This window comes from Lycium ferocissimum, chromosome 7, assembly GCF_029784015.1.
Source record: "Lycium ferocissimum isolate CSIRO_LF1 chromosome 7, AGI_CSIRO_Lferr_CH_V1, whole genome shotgun sequence".
Lineage (NCBI taxonomy): Eukaryota > Viridiplantae > Streptophyta > Magnoliopsida > Solanales > Solanaceae > Lycium > Lycium ferocissimum.
This window is the reverse complement of record NC_081348.1, coordinates 30,390,729-30,409,672: the sequence shown is the minus strand read 5'-3', so window position 1 is coordinate 30,409,672 and position 18,944 is coordinate 30,390,729. Positions and strand designations below refer to the sequence as shown.

Here is an 18,944-nt window from a genome sequence, read left to right as displayed (position 1 = left end):
CCTGGCGAAAGTGTCCCGGATCCGTTCGTACGCGATTAAGATCCGATTTCGATATGTCCGTCCGTATGTAATTATGACTCGCATGCATAGTTCCCGTCCGCGCGCCCGTACGTCCGATACGGATTATGACTCCGTCCGTCCACATTTCTCGAAAATCGATTCGACCCGATCTCCGTCCCTCGACACATTTCTCGCACGTCCGATCGATTTCGATTCTCGTCTCGCCATGGCGACACGAGATCCGGGTCTCCGTCCGGGAGAACCCGCCCACACGCTCCGTAAGTCTCGATTCTCCGCTTTATGACCGTCCGTACGCTCCGTAAGTCCGACCGTACGAATCCGATTCCCCGTCCGCTCTACTTCGTATTATCCGTCCGTTATGATTTTTACGTGTCCGATTCGGTTATTGTATTTATGTATATTATGTTTCCGCTTTACATACTCTGGGTGACATCTTCGTATCGACCCCGCGCGGGGGGCCGTGTTACATGCCCACGTGGCGCACGCGCGCACGGTACGCCGCCGCCTTAGGATATCGGTCCTTTGTTTGGAGAGCTCCTTGATCCGGAAATGATATTTTTGGTATATATCTTTGTATATACGTTCGTATATATGACTATTTGGGTACGGCGGGGCCCCCGTCCCGTCTTGATTCTCGTCTTCTCGATTCGATCCGCGCGTTAGAGGTCCGGCGTATGTACGTAGGTTAGTGGGGTTGCGGGATGTCACTGGTCAGGTACGTATGTTTGAGTTTGTGACTTTGTCTATTATGATAGCCTCGACGGCTTATGTACAGATTATGTATATATATATACATATGCTTACGCAGGTTCGTGCGACGTATGTTATATCTGTATGGACTTATGTATGTCCGAGCGGATTAGCCATTTGGTATGTCGGATTTGTTAGGTAGGTACGTATGGGTGTCCAGACACCGCCACGGCCATTTGGATCGGGTCGTGATGCGAACATTGTATGGAGGAATAATATTTGGTTACATAGTATTCATGCATAGGCAATAGAGTTAGACAAATTTGTATAGATTTTATATTTATTTTATAGCAAATACACTTGTATAAATAGAGCTCTTCTTTTTCACGGATACACAACGAAAAATTTCCGGATATCTATCATCGTTATTTCTTTTATGGTATCGCAGCAAGGTTAAATTCTTCTCTAAAATACATCGCTCTTCACTAAATACATCAATCTATCCTAAAACCTCACTTCACTCAATCATTTACAATGGCGTAAAAATGCATTCTAGTCGATAATACACCCGGCCAGCAAGTGGGTCACCGCAAATCAAACCACAATCGACTCAAATCATCCTTATTTTCTCCATTCTTCTCGATGCTCCCGGAATGGCTCTCACACTCCTTTTACGGAAGGGGATATCGTGGATGGAAAAGAACCATACTCATCGCATTATCAAGAAAGAACAAATCGGGGGTTTATCTCGTGTGCTCATGTTGTTCCGCATTCAAAAGAAGCAGACTACCAACCATGGAGTTAGTGTAATGACACGGTGACTTCCGGCTCCTTAATTCTTTATCCAAAGACATAGCATAGAGCAGTAATCTACTCCGGATTCCGTAAAGAACCGTGGACAAGCCTAGAACATGATTTGGACAATCCAACGGGCTAAACTTTTCCACCGCAAAAACAATGAGTGGTTTATCTCGATGAACCTCAATATTGCAAGTTACTTTACCAAACTCAAGAGGTTGTGGGATGAACTTAATCATTAAATATCGTTGTCAAATGTGAATGTGTGTGTGTTTGTGAAGGAAAGGCAAAAGTTTCCGCAAAATCACTAGAAGACGAGAAGCTTATCCAATTTCTCACGGGATTAAATGATGTGTACTCTCAAGCAAGAGGAACTATTCTAATGATGAATCCTCTTCCTAACATCAATGTTGCATATTCTCTACTTTTGCAAGATGAGAATCAGAGAGAGGTGTACGTAAACCCTTCTATTCCATCTGATTCTGCATCATTCATGGTAAACAGCCCCGCACAAAACTTTCACAAAAATCCAAGACCACCATCAAGGTTTACCGCAAATCGTGAGGAATCGAGCACCACAAAGAACTGGGAACAATTTTCAAAGAAACATGAACTTTTATTCTAAGGGAAAGAAATCTAAATATAACCACTAATGTCACTTGCTCATACTGTAAGAAGACAGATACATCACAGATGATTGCTACGGGCCTGACAAATAGGCTTTCCCCGATGACTTTCGGTTGCTAACATAAAGTGAAATGCGGCGATGCAGAGAAGAAGTCGAGGCATGAACAACCAAAACATGGAGATGAACTCTTTAATCAACGTCAAAGAAGGAACAACATTCACGGTGATGCGGATGATCAAACAGTGTAAAACTTTTGATCAACATCGAGGAAATTGTAAATTAATGCAAACTCGTTGCCGGTACTATAACTAAATTTTCGTCCCTTTGTTTTCCCCCAGTTTGTTTCATGGTTTCTTTAAAACTCAGCAATTGCTTTGATGTTAAGGCTTTTTTTAACTATGACACCCCTAAAAAACCCTTGGTTTTAACCTGTAACTCTAAAAAATTCCGTAAATTGGTTGGTAAGTAAACAAATTCCCTTCCCCAATCTTTTGAAAATGTTTTATTTTTCCCAATTTTTGTGAAATTTTTTTTGGGCCCCCCGGTTTTGCTATCAATTTCATTTCCCCCCTCTTTTTAAACCAGGGTGTATTTTGGGCCTTTTTTAATGAAGGGGGCCCAATTTTTTAAAGGTTTTAAAAGGGATTATCCCTACCTTTCCCCCGGGGTTTTGTCAAAATAGTTTTTTTAAGGGGGTTTTATCCTCTTTAGGTAGTCATAGCAAAGATCGTTTTTCTCACATTTACATTGAGTTTCATTTTCTTCCCTAATTGTGCCAATGCTATTTCCAATGTAAAGCTTTGGCACATCGTACTGGGCATACGCCATTTTCATCAAATTAACATTAGTTTTATCCCTACTTTTCAAATTCGATCGACTTTGTGATGTACGTCTTTGTTACTAGGCAAACAAAGCTTCCTTTTCAATAACGAAGGATATTTCCACTAAATCATGTTTCATTTAATTCACATAGATACTTTGGGGCTATATAAATTACCACTCACAACAATTACAAGTATTTTTTCTTACAGTTGTGATGATTTTTAGTAGAGCCACATGGACATTTTTGCTAAGTACTTATGGTAATGCTTTCACAAGCATTAACAATGTTTTCTTAAAATGGTTGAAAGACAATTTCATACTAAAGTTAAAGTGATCGGGTCTCGATAATGCCATTGAATCGGAAGTAGCAATGTCGCTTCTACTTTTCTCAACTCACAGTATCAGACATCAAACTTTCGTGTTCGCCACCCCACAACAAACGTGGGTGGTTTAAAGAAAGCACATGCATTTACTTGAGATAGCAGAGCATTGTTATTTCAATCAAAGGTTCCTATTGAATATTGGGGAGAATGTATTTCGATGGCTTACATTTCGATTACCGTAACGCCATCAAAGGTATTAAAAGGAAAAACTCACTTATCGTGTTCTTTTTTGGGGAAAAGCTACATATCAATTTCTTAGATGTTTTGGGTGTTTGTGTTATGCATCTACTCTATCTCAAAATAGAGGAAAATTCGAACCAAGAGCTAAATGCCGTGTTTTCTTAGGCTATCCTAGCAATCAAAAGGGATACAAATTACTTGGACTTAAATGACAAAAGATTTTGTGTCGAGAAACGTGCATTTTTATGAACATATTTTTCCATTTTCAGATCCTTCATTCACTCAAACCACCATTTTTCCTAGTCCTACACCTGCAGGTTCTCATACTTTTCCTTTCCCTAGTCCTACACCTGCAGGTTCTCATACTTTCCCCTTCTCTAATACCCCTAATCAAGCAACTGTACCAAATGATTCCAATGAGAAAACCATGCAAAATGAAACTATCACTACACCATTATCACCTACAACTTCATCACCATCTACACCCTGGCCCTCAAATCATCCTTCAACTTCATCGTCCACTTCACCTACTATCCTATTAGACCATACTAATTCACTCCTTTACTACCTCAAACCATCTCACCTTCCATTTCTATTTCTACACCTCCGTTGTCCCTACCGTAACTTCCACTAGAGAAATAAAGGAATTTTGCCTTCTTATCTACTTGATTATTACCGCAATAACATTTCAATGTGCGACATTACTAATTGTATGTCTCAACCCATTCCCTCGTTCCCACCATATCTATTACTTGCTTTATCGGTCCCAAATCAACATTTTCTTCACTCTATCTCCAATATCAAAGAACCTAATAGTTATTACGGTAAGCCTACACATCCTGGTTGGAAAAAGGCAATGGAAGTTGAACTTAAGGCATTACGGGATAATCGAAACTTGGGAATTTGTCACTCTACCCCAAGGTTTAAGGGGAAAGCTTCTACCTTGTAAAACGGGTTTACAAGGTAAAACGACTCCGATGGTACTATTGAAAGGTTGAAGGCAAGACTTGTTATTAGAGGGATATTCGAAAAGGAGGGTATTGACTATAATGAGACGTTTTCCCCCGGTAGTCAAGACCGACCACGCGTCGGTGCGTCTTATTGCTATTAAGCAGAAAAAGGGATGGGAAATTTCACAATTTGATGTTAACAATGCATTCTCGTACGGGGATTTGCAAGAAGAGTGTATATTAAGTTTGCTACCGTTTAATTCCTACTTCTACCGATCTTGTTTGCAAACCGAAAAAGTCCTTATACGGTTTCGCAGGGCCCCGGCGCAACGGTATCTTGAAGCAGCGAGGGGCTCTTAATTTTAAAAGGTTTCCATTTCGTCACTTAATGACTATTCCCTATTTTATAAGTCATCGGGAATATACTACTATAGCAGCGCTTTAATATGGATGACATTCTCATCACAGAAATCACTCAACGAAATCGACGACTCAAAAGATTTCTACATTCGTAATTTCAAATCAAGGACCTTGGCCCTTTACACTATTTTCTAGGACGGAATGCAGAAACACAAGGTGTTATGGTTGTCAAAGGAAATATACCTCGGATCCGTCGAGTGAGTTTGACGTGTCACATGCCTTACGTTTCGTCCCCCGGATCCTTCATAAATTATCTCGCAAAAATCGAGGAATTTACTATCGTATCCTACCGTTTATAGACATATAGTAGGAAAACTTAACTACCTCACTCACTCGACCCCGGTTATCGCTTTGCGGTTCTTACCCTTAGTCAATATATGCAACACCATGTGCGGATCATTTTTATGCAAAATTTAAGAGTCTTGTTACTTGCGAAATGACCTGTGTCAAAGGTATCTTCGTAAAAAATCTCACCCTTAATTTCCCCTTTTTAAAGCCCCGGGGTTCCACCCTTCGTGTCGCGAATTTTCAAAAATGGGTGAGGGGTTCCCCTCGCCCGGGCGGACCCCCCTTTCCCCCGGAAATCCAAGAAAAAAAAGACTCCTTTTTTCCCCGTAAAGGGGATCCGGCTCGAGCCCCCGGGCCCAGGAGGATTGACTTGGCACTAGACTACTGGGCGATCTCTGGGTTCCCCCTAAATTTCCCCCCAACCAATTCCTCCAAGGCGGCGCTATACTATAGCTCGAAACCCCGTGTTTTGAGAGGACGAAACAGGGGAAACCCGTTTGCCTTTCGCCCCAAAAACAATCCCTTTTGGCCCCTTTCGGCCTTTTGTTCCTTAAAAGACCAGCCCCCCGATCTCCTTTAAAAAATCATTTTTTTGGTCCCCATTTAATCCTTAGCAATTTGGGTTTTCTTGTCCCCCTAATTTGGGAGGGGTTTTGGAAAAAAATAAAATTGATCCGCATCATTTCTAAGAGAAAACCGCGGAAGAAGAAGAAAAGGGAAAAAGGGTTATAACTTCTCAACAGCGAGACAAGACAAATAAAAGGAATTCAAAAAGTCAATTGCACTTCGGTGATATCAAACAATCGGGGACTAAAGCCCAAGTCAATTACGACCTTTCGATAATTTGTCATTTGCCCAAAATAGATGTGAGACACACACCACATCACATTCCAGGATCGAGACAATTTGTATACGAAGATGATATACATAATAAAAAGAATCTTCTACAGTTGATACACGTATGCAATTGTATGGAGGAATAATATTTGGTTACATAGTATTACATGCATAATAGGAGTTAGACAAATTTGTATAGATTTTATATTTATTTTATAACGAGAATACACTTGTATAAATAGAAGCTCTTCTTTTCAATGGATACACAGAAAAATTTCCAGATATCTATCATCGTTTATTTCTTTTATAAAATAAGAAGACCCCTTTTTGTTTGACCTGCACTTTAGAAGGATTAAGTCACAAAGTTAAATACACACAGCAACACAAAGTGATGGAACATGGTTAAGAATGAAAAGTGTTAACCAAAAAAAAAAGGAAACTGGCATCTTACTTGATTAAGACATGCTTTGCTTGAATAAAAAATGTTACATAACGCGAATGAATCACTCATATTCTTCCTTAATATTTCCGAGAAAGTACCCAACTGAAATGGTAGACCAAAATGCGGACTTAAGAATTTTAAGTCTTCGTATTGCAATATTACCAAATACCACTAGTCGCTCACTTCTCCATGGTGTAATAGGGCATTGAACGAACAATATTTTCTAACAAACGCATTTGTAACTACATTTCTAATTTAGCCATCTGGACGATTTTGTTTTATGAGAAAACGAGCAGGAGAATTAGTGCAAATAACAGACGTGTGGGAAATGGCAAATCATTCAATAATTTCAATAAATAGCCCTTTCTTATTACTGTTCTTCATGTTGGAACAAATGTTTCAATTAATTTTTAAACAATTCATTTGACAAGAGATTTGGTTTTCAAAGTGGATGAATGTGAATTCATAAGTTTCACTTCATTTAGTCTTTTACGTTTTAGGTTCTTGAAAGTTACTTATTTATTTGTTAAATTCATGAACCTATTAATAACTACTACTAAAAGAAAACTCTTCTTACAAGCACGTTTATCCTATAAATAGTTCTTCTTTTCTTGTAAGATAAAGCAATCCAAAAACACTTTTCCTTGAAAATATTGGAGAGAGACATTGATCGTAAGCGCGAAATCGCATTCATGAATAGAGAAGCCTTAAAGTTCTTACCATATACTGAGCAGTTGAATCCCGAAGATAGAGTTGTCATTTATTCTTCCGTTTGCTAGTGAGAGAGACTCCAACTATCTTCAAGAAGCGTCTTGACGTGTCTCTAAGCCAAGCAAGTTCTATTTTTGGTCTTAATATTATTAATATTATATGTATTCTACCGATTTGATGTTATTTCAGTTCAAGCAGTTGGAAGTTATAAGTATCGTTGTTCTAACGCTTCAAATCAACTTTTCTTTTTTCCTTCTTTTGTTTTTTGTTTCATTACTCCAAATTCAGATATTGAACATGTATTACTGAGTTCGGCGCCTAAAGGGCGCCTTTTTCAACCAAAAATTCCAAAAGGGGTCCTGGGCTACATGATAAATCAAAACGGGTTTATCGTGTAGTCCTACACGTAAACCACACGATTTACCCAAATATTAACGGTTTTAAGTCTATTCCGTCTTCCCCGAATTAAAAAAAAAAAAAAAATATATATATATATATATAAGGCAAATCGTGTAGGGGTACACGATTTGCCAAAATTAATTATTTTGTACCCGTACACGATTTGCCTTAAGTTGAAGCTAATAGGACATTAAACTCATGCTACGTCTGGAAAGTGAGAAGAAGTAATATGAAAAAGCTCACAAACTATTAAGACTTCTGAACTAGGACAAAGAAGGAAATACAAGAAGACAGATCTGAATGCCTCATTCAACTACTTTCGTGCAAAATCCAATCCTTAAGTGGTTCCCCAGAAAACCATTTGGTTCTTTTATAGCACATAGTTCCGGTGAAAGTTACCTTATATTAAGTATTCTGGATTTGTTTAAGAAATCCACTATCAGCAGATAACATATTGTTTCTCTTTACCTACTTCTCCCCGAGATCACTAGCTTTAAGCTGAAAATCTATTCAGAAGCAACAAAGTTGTTATATAAGTAAAGACTCTAATTCGTCTTGATCTATGTCTTAGTTCCTTTTCCACTTATTCTATTCCAAGTAGTAGGAATATCATCATCTTAATCATTACTAAAGAAAATGACCTGAGAGAGAAATTGGGAAGCTAGAGGTGAAAAGTTGCTCCTTGAAGTTCAGTTGGAAAATAATAAAATAAATGCACATTTAGATAAGCATGTGATGTTTATACAAGAAGAAGAGTAGAAAGGAGCACTAAAGTGATCCATTACATACATTACCAGTTTTCCAAAAATTAAAAAAAATTAAAAAAAAATCCATTACATGTAGTGAAGGAAGCATCATATTAAGAACTGGTTGAACCATGTCGCAAATCGTGTAGGGGTACACGATTTGCAAAAATAATTTTGGCTTAAATAATTTTTTTTTTGTTAATTCAGTGAAGAAGACGGCCATTAATATTTGATGTCGTGTAGGACTATCTGCCCCATTTAACCCGTTTTGATTTATCATGTAACTAATTTTTGGTTAAAAAGGGTTCTTTAATTTTGCGCCGGACCACTCTAATTACTATTTATTTTAATTTATTTATCGTAAGAGACAGACGGAACAGACCGAAAATTTTGCCATTAATATTTCAGTAAGTTCGAACCCCAAGCATAAATTAAAAAAAAAAAAAAGGCTAGGTTTGGATCGATATCTGATAAACCCATTTAACCCGTTTTGATTTATCATGTAACCCAGTACCTTTTTTGAAATTTTTGGTTAAAAAGGGTTCCCTTTAGGCTGCGCCGGACTCTATTATTACTTGTCGATTTGGCAATTAAAGATCTAATTTATTTATCGTAAGAGACGGGTAACTTTTCCAATTCTAACGAAGAAACTGGGCTCATTAATGCCAACAATGACATCAACTTAGATAAGTGTTTTGACAAAAATCCTCAATAATATCTCCAACTCGTTTGCGTGACCCTCCTTCTCTCTTCACCCATTGGGTCCTTATTAGACTAAAATTGAGATTTTTGTTCTTGTCTCGCCATCACAAAAGACCAATTGTACGTTGATTAACTAATATAAACAATCACAGTGAAAGGTCTATGATCAACATCTCCAGGACAAGAAAAACATAATAATAGCATTAAAAAGGAAACCTCGGATACAAAGCAGACTACATGACGAACTTCACTGCTTACAGCTTATGCTAAACCTTCGTCACAACATAAACACCACTAACACTATATACAAAATTAAGCACACTCCACACCACCTGTTACAAGACCACACAAACAACATTCTCAACTAGGAACATGTCAAGGATGTCGATTACATTCAGCTGCCTCAAGAGGGGTAACAAAAAACAAAAACCCGACTATATCTCACAGGTCGTAAGGAGGACGAGGGCTTCTGGGTCCAACCCCATTGGCATTCTCGTATGCGAATGATGCTGATCGCCTGCGGAACCGATATGCGTCTCTCCCTGCCGAACCTGATCATCATCACCACACATCAAATAATTAGTCGCCCACTCTACAAGAGCACTCTGCCATCAAACGATGACAGTTTTAATTCTAATGCAAAAGGTCAATTTTTGAATCCAAGTGAATCAAAAGCTAATATTGGGATCTCTGCATCTCTTAAGATAATTAGCTGAGTTTCTAATGAGTTTAAAGGGAACTGGTATACATGACAACATAAAGCTCGACAGTTGACATGATGAGAATCGAACACGAGGCAGTTTGGAGTTAAAACGTTACTTAGTCATTTTGTTTGGTCGGAACAAGAAATCCCAAATAAACCCGGAGCAACTCTTCCATACTAGTTGGTTCGAGTCATTTATGGAAGATGAACGTTACATTACCGGTCCAGATTCGTAGCAAAAGTTACACTTCAGAATTAAAGTAGAGCATTTATTGTCCATTATTTCCCGTTATTAGGCTAGATTTACAGCTCAAATCCGATGATTATCAACTATAAAAGGAGCCTAATAGCTCACTGTAAAGATCATCGAAATACACATTCTTACACTAATTTATGCAATTCAACCTTTATAATTTGCATATTATTACTATTCTTTTACCCCGTATCAACACCTATTTATCAAAAGCTAAGGCATGCAAGTGCCCTACTGGAGGGAAACTTATCAAAAAATTCTCTCCGAGGATCATACGAGCCCAGGCTCAATTATTTCATCTATGCTCTATATTGACTTACTGGCCTGATTTTCTTACTTGTCGTCAGCTATTTATTCATTATTTATGACAAATCAATTCACATATTCTTTAAACCACAAACAAATTTAACTGTACTCTTTTTAGGGTAAACAGAACTATTCCAGACCTCAAAATTTATCTGCAATCATGCATTGAACACTTTGCTATGCTAGTTGTTGCAACACTAAAATTGAGCAGACAGCAAAACCACAGCCCTTGTGTGGCCAGGTCATTCACATTCCTACGTTAATCAATTACTTTCGTGATAGGTGAGAATCAACTACAGCTTTACTAAGACCATATGATATGAACTCAACTCCTGCATATAGACTATGGGATTCGGCGGCATTGTTCCATGTAAGAAATACAGACGTCATTGGTTGTAATGTTTATCTTACTGTGTGACAGAAGGGCAGGGGGGCAGAATCCAAGAATACATGAACTAGTAGAGAACCTTTAAATACTATTATGACATAACAATGAATTTACACCTTTTCCCATTGAAATTGTGCCTTGATCTCACTTAGCTAACCAATAAAGTAAAAATTTCTAAACAGAACACCTCTAACTCCGACATGAACTATGGAATCAATGCTGGTAGATGTTAAACTATCAAAACTCAAATGGTAGTAATATTTATCTGGCTGGAAAAAGAGAAAGAGGACCGGGGGGGGGGTTTGGGGGGGGGGGGGGGAAATTGAGAAATCAAAGAACATACAGACCAGCTAGTAGAAACTCCCTGTATATTGTCCGCCACTATTATTCCGTTCCCTCTAGCATTGTGTCTCGATTCCCCAAAGGTAATCAATTACTACACTTTTATACAAAACAAAAAAGATGAGAGATCCAGCATATATTATCCGCACAGATAGATACATCTCTTTGGAAGGTCGGGTTAGGTCCTTGATTTCTAAATTTGATGTTTTGACCAAAATGGCAACGTGGGCCGAGTAACAGGATAAGGAGGATCAAAGTAAACTGGACCACTATCCAAACTGGTATAGGGAGAGCTAGTTACTCAATTATAGGCTATATGTGTAAGCTAATAAGCAGAGCCATGCACAGTATTCAGTACGTACATGTGGCAAAACACCAATTTTGTCTTTTAAACACATCAGTGGACTCTAGGAAGGCTATCACTTTCTAAAGGGACCACCACTAAATTAAAATAATCACATCCACCTAATGGTCTGCATTATTGCCTCGCATTATCCGCTAAAATGTGTCAATATCCGCAAAAATTACACATTTGCCCCTTGACCTTATAAACCCCAATTATTCTTCTAAAACTAAATTTACAATAATAACCTTACAAGATTCTTCTAGATCTCTACTTCTCCTCCTTTCCTGGAGGGTACTTTGGGTTAAGAATCAAGCAGTTATTCTGATGGTACGATCCGGCGAAGCATGCCGCCAGAGGTGACGGCGGGAAAACAGGTTATAGGAACAAGTAAGATCGGAAACATGTCATAGTTCCACAAATCTCACTGCACTCACAACAATAAACTCCTTTCTCACTGTACCCAAAAAAAGGTCGATTTAAACATGACATTTTGACACCAGGTACAATTCAATTATGAGGTACATCAGCTAAAGTTACAATAAAACGTATATCACTTTTTGCTGGAAAACCACTCTATTATCAATTTACTCTACTATCGACTTTTAATAAACGTGATTGACTCAATTCTAGATCATCTTTTGAAATCGTATAACCTTACAAAAAGAGTGACTGTTCATTGAAATTGTTACAGTCAAATACTCATATGTGATACAGATGTCTAAAAAGAATGTTATCTTTCTATATTTAAAAATAATTTAACTTTAAAATTTCTCTTTTATCCATTAATGAAATGATTTACCCAAAAAATGACACCTTACCGGCAAAAGGAGATACCGGAGGTGTAGTACCGGCAGGAGAAACGGGAGGTGAGTCTCTATTCTGACTGCCAGATGGCTTTACTATCATTATACTTCTTGTCACTTTCACCGCGTCCTCACTTGCTTCATCAGTGAAGGATCTCGGTGTAGAAACTTCTGATTCTGAAGCAAAAAGAAAAAGGAAAAAAAATGCTTCATCAGAATCGAATATATTTATGGTAGCGAAAAAAATTCTCAGAATTTTCTATCAGAATGGCCTTTTTTCCTTCTTTTTTTGATTATTTATCATCTAGTACTTATTAAATTTCATTGATCTTTCTGAGTTAATTTCATCAAATCTAGTCGGAACAGGGTTAACCTTTAATGATCAGATCCTTACGAAAACAACAGATACGTAAAATTATATAACATCAACCATCGATCTAGACTTTATTATATCGTACAAATCAATATAAGTGTATAAATATAATAGTACGTTATAAGTGATTAATTCAGATTTGCTTTGCGCAAGAAAAACAGATTTGGTAAACGAATTACAATAAATACTGATCCGTCTATTAATGGATCAACAAACACCGGCGCAAGATAGCAACAAAAGCGTACCCTTGCCGGAATTTGATGAACGGGGGCTAAAAGTAGAATACTTCCGGAGTTTTCCCAGGCCACTATCTGGCCTGGGACCGGCAACAGTGTCATCCCATAGCTTGTCAAGTAAGCTCATGGCGCAAGTTAGCGAAATCGGCTCACGTTAAGAGAAGAAGGAACAGAAAAAACAAAAAACAATTACGTCCGTTCAGATAGAACCTTCTCGTATTGTTGTGTTCTATTGATGAGTTAAGTGAAGCCATGAGGAGTGTTATTTATTGAGCAGATTTGTGGGATAAGATTGATTATTGGCCGTAGATTTTAATCTGGTAGATCTGAGATGAAAAGGAGGGTTGGATTTAAGAGCACGTATATAGGGATAAGATCGACGTGACAAAGCCGGCGTCTTTCTACCTTTGGCTTTTAGCCACCTGGCTTGTGAACATTGAGTTGATCAAGATGTCACGTGATCGGTTGTATCATCATTGAAATGTCGGATATGTCCTTAACTTTATCCACATAGTGGTCGATTGGGTTTCGGGTACTGCATAATTATGATATTAACCTGTCTTCGGCTGACTTTTAGTTATGCGTTAAAAAAAAGTCTATCATCTCTATCATAAGTTTTATGTAATTTCATCCGTCTCCGAAATTATTATTATTTTTACTTTGCTGGATTTTGAACACAAAATTTCAAAATATTTTTAATTACTTTTTAAACGAAGGCCAAAAATTAAAGACCAGTCATGCAAATTGCCCAACTGAAATTGCAATTTAGATTTTTTTACGTTTTTGTCATTGAATTGTCTCATGCTCCTATGTCATAAGCTCATAAGTAGCATTCCTTCTCTCAATTACGTTTCACACTCTCTTTTTATCCGTTTAAAAAAGGTGAACACTCTTTTTGTTTAGAAACTACGTATTTGACTTAATCTTGAACTCTAATTTTGTATTCACACACTTATTCTGATAGAGAATTTACATGGTAACAGATGTGTGCTTTTTATAATCTTCTAAGTACATATTTTGGTGTATGTCTTGAGGGTCTTCTTTCCTTGCTACTCCATAATTTTTGTCCAGTCAAATACTCCAATTGAGATGAATGGAGTAATTCATGGGTATTAATTTATTTAATTGAGTTTGAATTTGTAGTTTTCTGAGGAAAATCCATACAGCTATTAGAACTTTCCCTGTTTGATATTCTATTCTATATGAAATAAGCACTCCAATCCAGAAAATGAAATAATTGAAATAAGCAGTCCATTTATGTTCTTCAAAATCTTTTCTTCATCCCTTTCCACCCCTACCTTGAAATGCCATAACCACGACTTTGCTAGGGGAGACTGAAGAAAATATCTAGGCAAGCCCAAGAAGCAAATTATAATTTGGGCACTGTATTTGGTATCATCATAAAAAATGAGCATTATGCTTGTTACAATCATTAGTTTTAAAAGCATTATGCACGCCGTCTTTTCCTTAAGCTATGTCTTGATGTTAACCAGATTAATATTATACCAGTATACCTACTTAACTATCTAAACATAATTCTCAATAATGTCAATCATGCCATACTGAGTAGGTCCCTTTTGGAGCCAAGCCATTTCAAAACCTTAGAAAGGTCAAGACGCACTCCTTTATTCTAATACAATTCCTTACCTAATGATCTTTTGTTTTATGTAAGTTACATGTGCTTTGATTAATTAGGCAAGTGGTTATATACCTTTAGTTATAAGCAAACGCCCTTTCAAGTTATGGTCCAAATTCTATCTTGCTGGGGCCTTGGTGCGCACTGATCAAGTATGTGAGCTCCACCAAGGTTCTATTGGGCCTCACATCTACAGGAGTTGAACTCTGTGTTAGCTTATCTGAATATCTTTGGTTATCACTAGGCAAATAATGTCCCCCTGATTCACATATTTTACTGTACCTTAGTTTTTCTTTTTTGCAAAACTGATACTTATGTAAGCTTATGTAAGACATGCGCATCTCAATTAATCCATTGTCTATCCACTATTCTCATAAACATATGTATCAAATAATTTTGCCCGTCCAAATTTACATAAATAGAATCCTGATACCTTAGAAATAATCTTTAGTCACTTCATTGACCATTTGAAGACCACGATCGCTTTTGATCTTTAAACGTATTTTTTTACCTGACTTTCTTAATCATTCGCGGAAGAAGAATCATTATGTTTGATGCAATAGGATCTTTCGTGTTTATCTATTCTTATCAACCTAATTAATCTCCCTATTAGTCCCACTTTATTTATAGCGTCTACCCTTGTTACCACTCAATGTTCACTCCATTTTTGGGCTAACTTTTTTTCACAATAATCAACTGCTCTAAGCAATCTAATTTTTCGTCGCATATCTTAATGAAATTTTCATCGTGGATCCAAGAGGCATAAATCATGAGTCATGAACCACGAAGATTATAGCAATAAATGGAACAATAATTTCTCAACTACCCCATACTACTATGACATTTACAAGACCCCTCAACCACACAGATCCGTGACCACCGCTCAACTACCTAACTGTGATTTGGACAACTCTTAATATTGACGCTTGGCCTTTGAAGCCACTGATAAGTTCATCTTCCATATAACTCTATAAGTGGAGGCCATTATCAGGTCCTTTGTCATGCTCATGGATCTTTAGATTCCACTTCAAGATTGTGCATAAAGTACGTCTACCAAGCTCTTTAGGCTATGTGTGCTTATTTCCTTTTTCTTGGCTGATTTATGCAAATATTCCCTTTTTAGGTCACTATTTAGATTTTGTTGCTATTTTTAAAAATTGTATAAATATAGTCTTTGAAAATGACAAAATATTAGACTGTCGCCTAAGGTTTACAAAATTTTAGATCACGGTCTTACTTTTTTCATAAGCTCTAAGTTTGTTCACAAGGAATGTTTAGACCTTAGTCTAAAAGGTTCATAAATTGCAAGAGAAATAAAAAAGGATAAGTTATCAAATAATTGTACCAAAAGGAACAATGAAAATTTGGCTACAATCGCAAATCCAGATTCGTATATTAGGCATTAATTTAAGTAGATATTATTTGGACATTTTCCGGACCAGCATGGTGGGGTATGCGGGAATCCATTGTTGTTGTTGTTGTATTATTTGGACATTAGTTCAATAAGTTGAAAGGAAAAATAGAAGAGTATTTGAAAGTTAGATCAGTTCACACACTTTGAATATGCTTCAAACCAGTATTTTAATGTTTCTCTAATACCTTGAAAGTTGAAACATAACTGATGGTCAAATAAGTATTTGTAAATGTTGAAGTTCATTCTTGAACTAGTTAATATTTACAAGTCCAATGCCAATGTCTTGATTTCGGGTGGCAATACATTTGATATATCTTCAAACCACCAATTAATTTTAAAAATGTTTCTCTCAATTCCGACCTTAAAAGTTGAAACATAATGTGTTGATGGTCAAAAATAAGTGAGATATCCGGCGTGTGTTCGTAAATGTTGAGCAGTGATGTATTCTGTTAAAGAGAGTCCTTCGCGCAAATTGCTTTGAATAGGTAAATCAATCATTTGCAAATAGAGCATAGAATGTTCTATGAGTTGGCTTTTTTTTTAACCATATTATCAGCCACTCGCCATTGGCTCTCCCTAAAGTTTGTCAACAATAAACAGCTAGCCCTGATTTTATATTTATCCTTGTAATTATATTTTGAAGGTGATGGGAGATGGGAGGTAGGAAGAAAATCTGTCCTACACAAGGCTGAACGATTGACAACCTACCAATAAACAAGCACATGTTGGATCAAAGACGGATAAGATGAAATAATTAAGATAAGATCAATAAGGAAACACTAACGATACTAAGCATAATTATGTCTGATCAATTCGAGTGCAACCTGAAGAAGACAATTCTTCCCCACCCCCACCACCATATTGTTTTTTCTCTATCAATTTGACACCATACCCATAAAGAAAGAAAAAAAGAAACAACAATATGCACACGTATAACAAGATTGGAAGATATTTGTGGAACCTTAAGAAGCTAATTGTATTTCCCCCAGTTTCACAGCATTTTTAATTTCACTTTTGTAGTTGTTTGGAACATGTCTTTGCACAAATAAATTTTGGAATATTGCTTGCGAACAAAGACCACTTAAGTTTGTATATATAATCATTAAACAAGAAAGCATTTTAATTTGTAAAGATACACATAGATGCTTAGATCAACTCCTCACAATTTGTTACGGCGTTCAAACTTATTAATAATTCTTACTTAGTTAATGCACTTGTTAACACAATATATAAAAGAGTACTTAACATAATTACACAATATTAAAAAAGACATAACATATTTTTAGCACATAAATTTATATATCAGAAAGTAGCCAATAGATTGTTAGCTCGTATAACTTATCAACTAGAAAAGTAACGCTCAAAATAAATTCCCTTTTATCTCAACCATCCTTGAAAAATGCACAGAAATAGCTGGAAAATTTTATTTCCTTTTATTTTCTAGTGCCTTCTTTTTTATTTCCTTCTTATGTTGGCAAATCCGTCCATTTCGTTTTCTAGTGTCCTTTTTTATTTTCTTTTTAGCAGCATATATCAAATATTGTATGTACGTAAATTATATATTTGAAACAATACTGCAAATATAATGTTATTATAGCAATATCTATTAAATATTGTATGTATGTAAATTGTGTATTTCTACTAATACAACAAATGTAAATGGCATAGTAGTAATATATATTAAGTATATATAATAGTTTAATTTATATTATATTTATTTTTTTAGTAAACAAATATATTAATAATATACATAATTTCAATTAATTAATTTTTAATGAAAATCAATTATTAGTAAATAAAAATACAAAGAGAATTATGGGATAGATGAATCCTGATTTTATGGGACCTCCTTTAATTGTTACTAGCATATTAATAGATTTTATATAGATGCTAAAATTGATATAAATTATGCTATTAATGAAAGGATGCGTAACTTATGTCACTTATGTTGCAAAACTCTATTAACATGTTCCATAACGTAGAAATCTCTATATATAAAATTTGAGTCAAAGTTATCGAGGGTTAAAGACTAAAGTAGCAAAGTGTTGACGAGAGGGTAATTTGGATATCAAAATTAGTCATCAGTAACTAGAAGGAAACACTGATGCAGGGCCCTTGTACAATTTTATGATAGGCCTTCTTCGTCTGGACCAAAATCTGACAATTTGTGTGTTGATATGAAGCAGATGTGAACTCCATATATAGTCCATATAATAATCTTCTTTAACTAAGGAATTGAGACGAATACTTTAATAAAATATAGATACTGTATTTTTTATGCTTAAAATAAACTTTGTCTATTAGTTGTTAACTATACTAGTTTTGACTTGCAACCCAAAATGCTTGTAGAAAATCTTTTCTCCCATGCCCTTAAAAAGTTTAATAGAGTAGCATCATAAGATATAAGAATTTTTTTCCTATGAAAATAATAAAGAAAGAAAAATCTACTAGGGCCCGTGACACAGGAAATGGGCGCTTATCCAGCTAAACGACATCTCAGAAAACACAACGGATTTACAAGCAGATTCAGGATAGGATTTTGCAATTGGCATTATAACAGAGGCTCAGGTTTTGATAGAGCCTATCTTCAGACCCAAAAGTATGAAGTTCAATTTATCCTCAATTTGAAGTAAGGTTGACCTATTTTATGATGAAGACGATAACTGAAATCAAAACTCCTTTTACATTATCATAGTCAATGAACAGATGATGCAAAACCACATCAAAAAATCTATATATGTAATCCATAAAGTTTCTGCGTTAAGGTGCGCATATTTGAAAGTTATCAACACTGGCTAAATGTTAAATGATTTTTCAAAATTGGTTAGTATAAACGGTGTCATTCTTACGAAATTGTTTCCAATGAAAGAAAAAACATTTAATTGCACGGTTCGGCCTTCAAATGGGCTGGTCTTTGATTTTTTTCCCCTTCAAACGGGATGATCTTTAATTTTGGCTCTCCAAAATCGGACTCATGCCTAGCGGGGCATAAATTTTTAGGGAGCGGAGATAACCTTGTAAAATATTATGATACGAATGTCGGGTCATCAAGTTTTTATGATGACAATTTTACTAGGTACAATAAGTGAATTGTACAAGGAATAATACAAGGAGATGAAAGCCCACC

General features: G+C 36.2%; 1 protein-coding gene across 1 annotated transcript; it reads right to left on the bottom strand.

Annotated features, from left to right (window-relative positions):
- Positions 1-9,191: 9,191 nt before the first annotated feature.
- Positions 9,192-13,011, bottom strand: LOC132064296 (dormancy-associated protein homolog 3). Its single transcript, XM_059457236.1, has 3 exons — positions 12,777-13,011; positions 12,174-12,335; positions 9,192-9,568 (listed from the first exon to the last, which is right to left on the bottom strand). Exons 1-3 carry the CDS (start codon positions 12,892-12,894, stop codon positions 9,459-9,461), a joined length of 390 nt encoding a protein of 129 aa, XP_059313219.1. The 5' UTR covers positions 12,895-13,011; the 3' UTR covers positions 9,192-9,458.
- Positions 13,012-18,944: the final 5,933 nt, after the last annotated feature.

Bases quoted from the DNA above. Each gene is read 5' to 3' on its own strand.
- LOC132064296 (XM_059457236.1), bottom strand. From the start codon at position 12,894: ATGAGCTTACTTGACAAGCTATGGGATGACACTGTTGCCGGTCCCAGG. The intron at 12,336-12,776 runs GTACGCTTTTGT...TTTTTGCTTCAG, and splicing joins TTCATCAAATTCCGGCAAGG to AATCAGAAGTTTCTACACCG. The intron at 9,569-12,173 runs GTAAGGTGTCAT...GATGATGATCAG, and splicing joins TCCGGTATCTCCTTTTGCCG to GTTCGGCAGGGAGAGACGCA.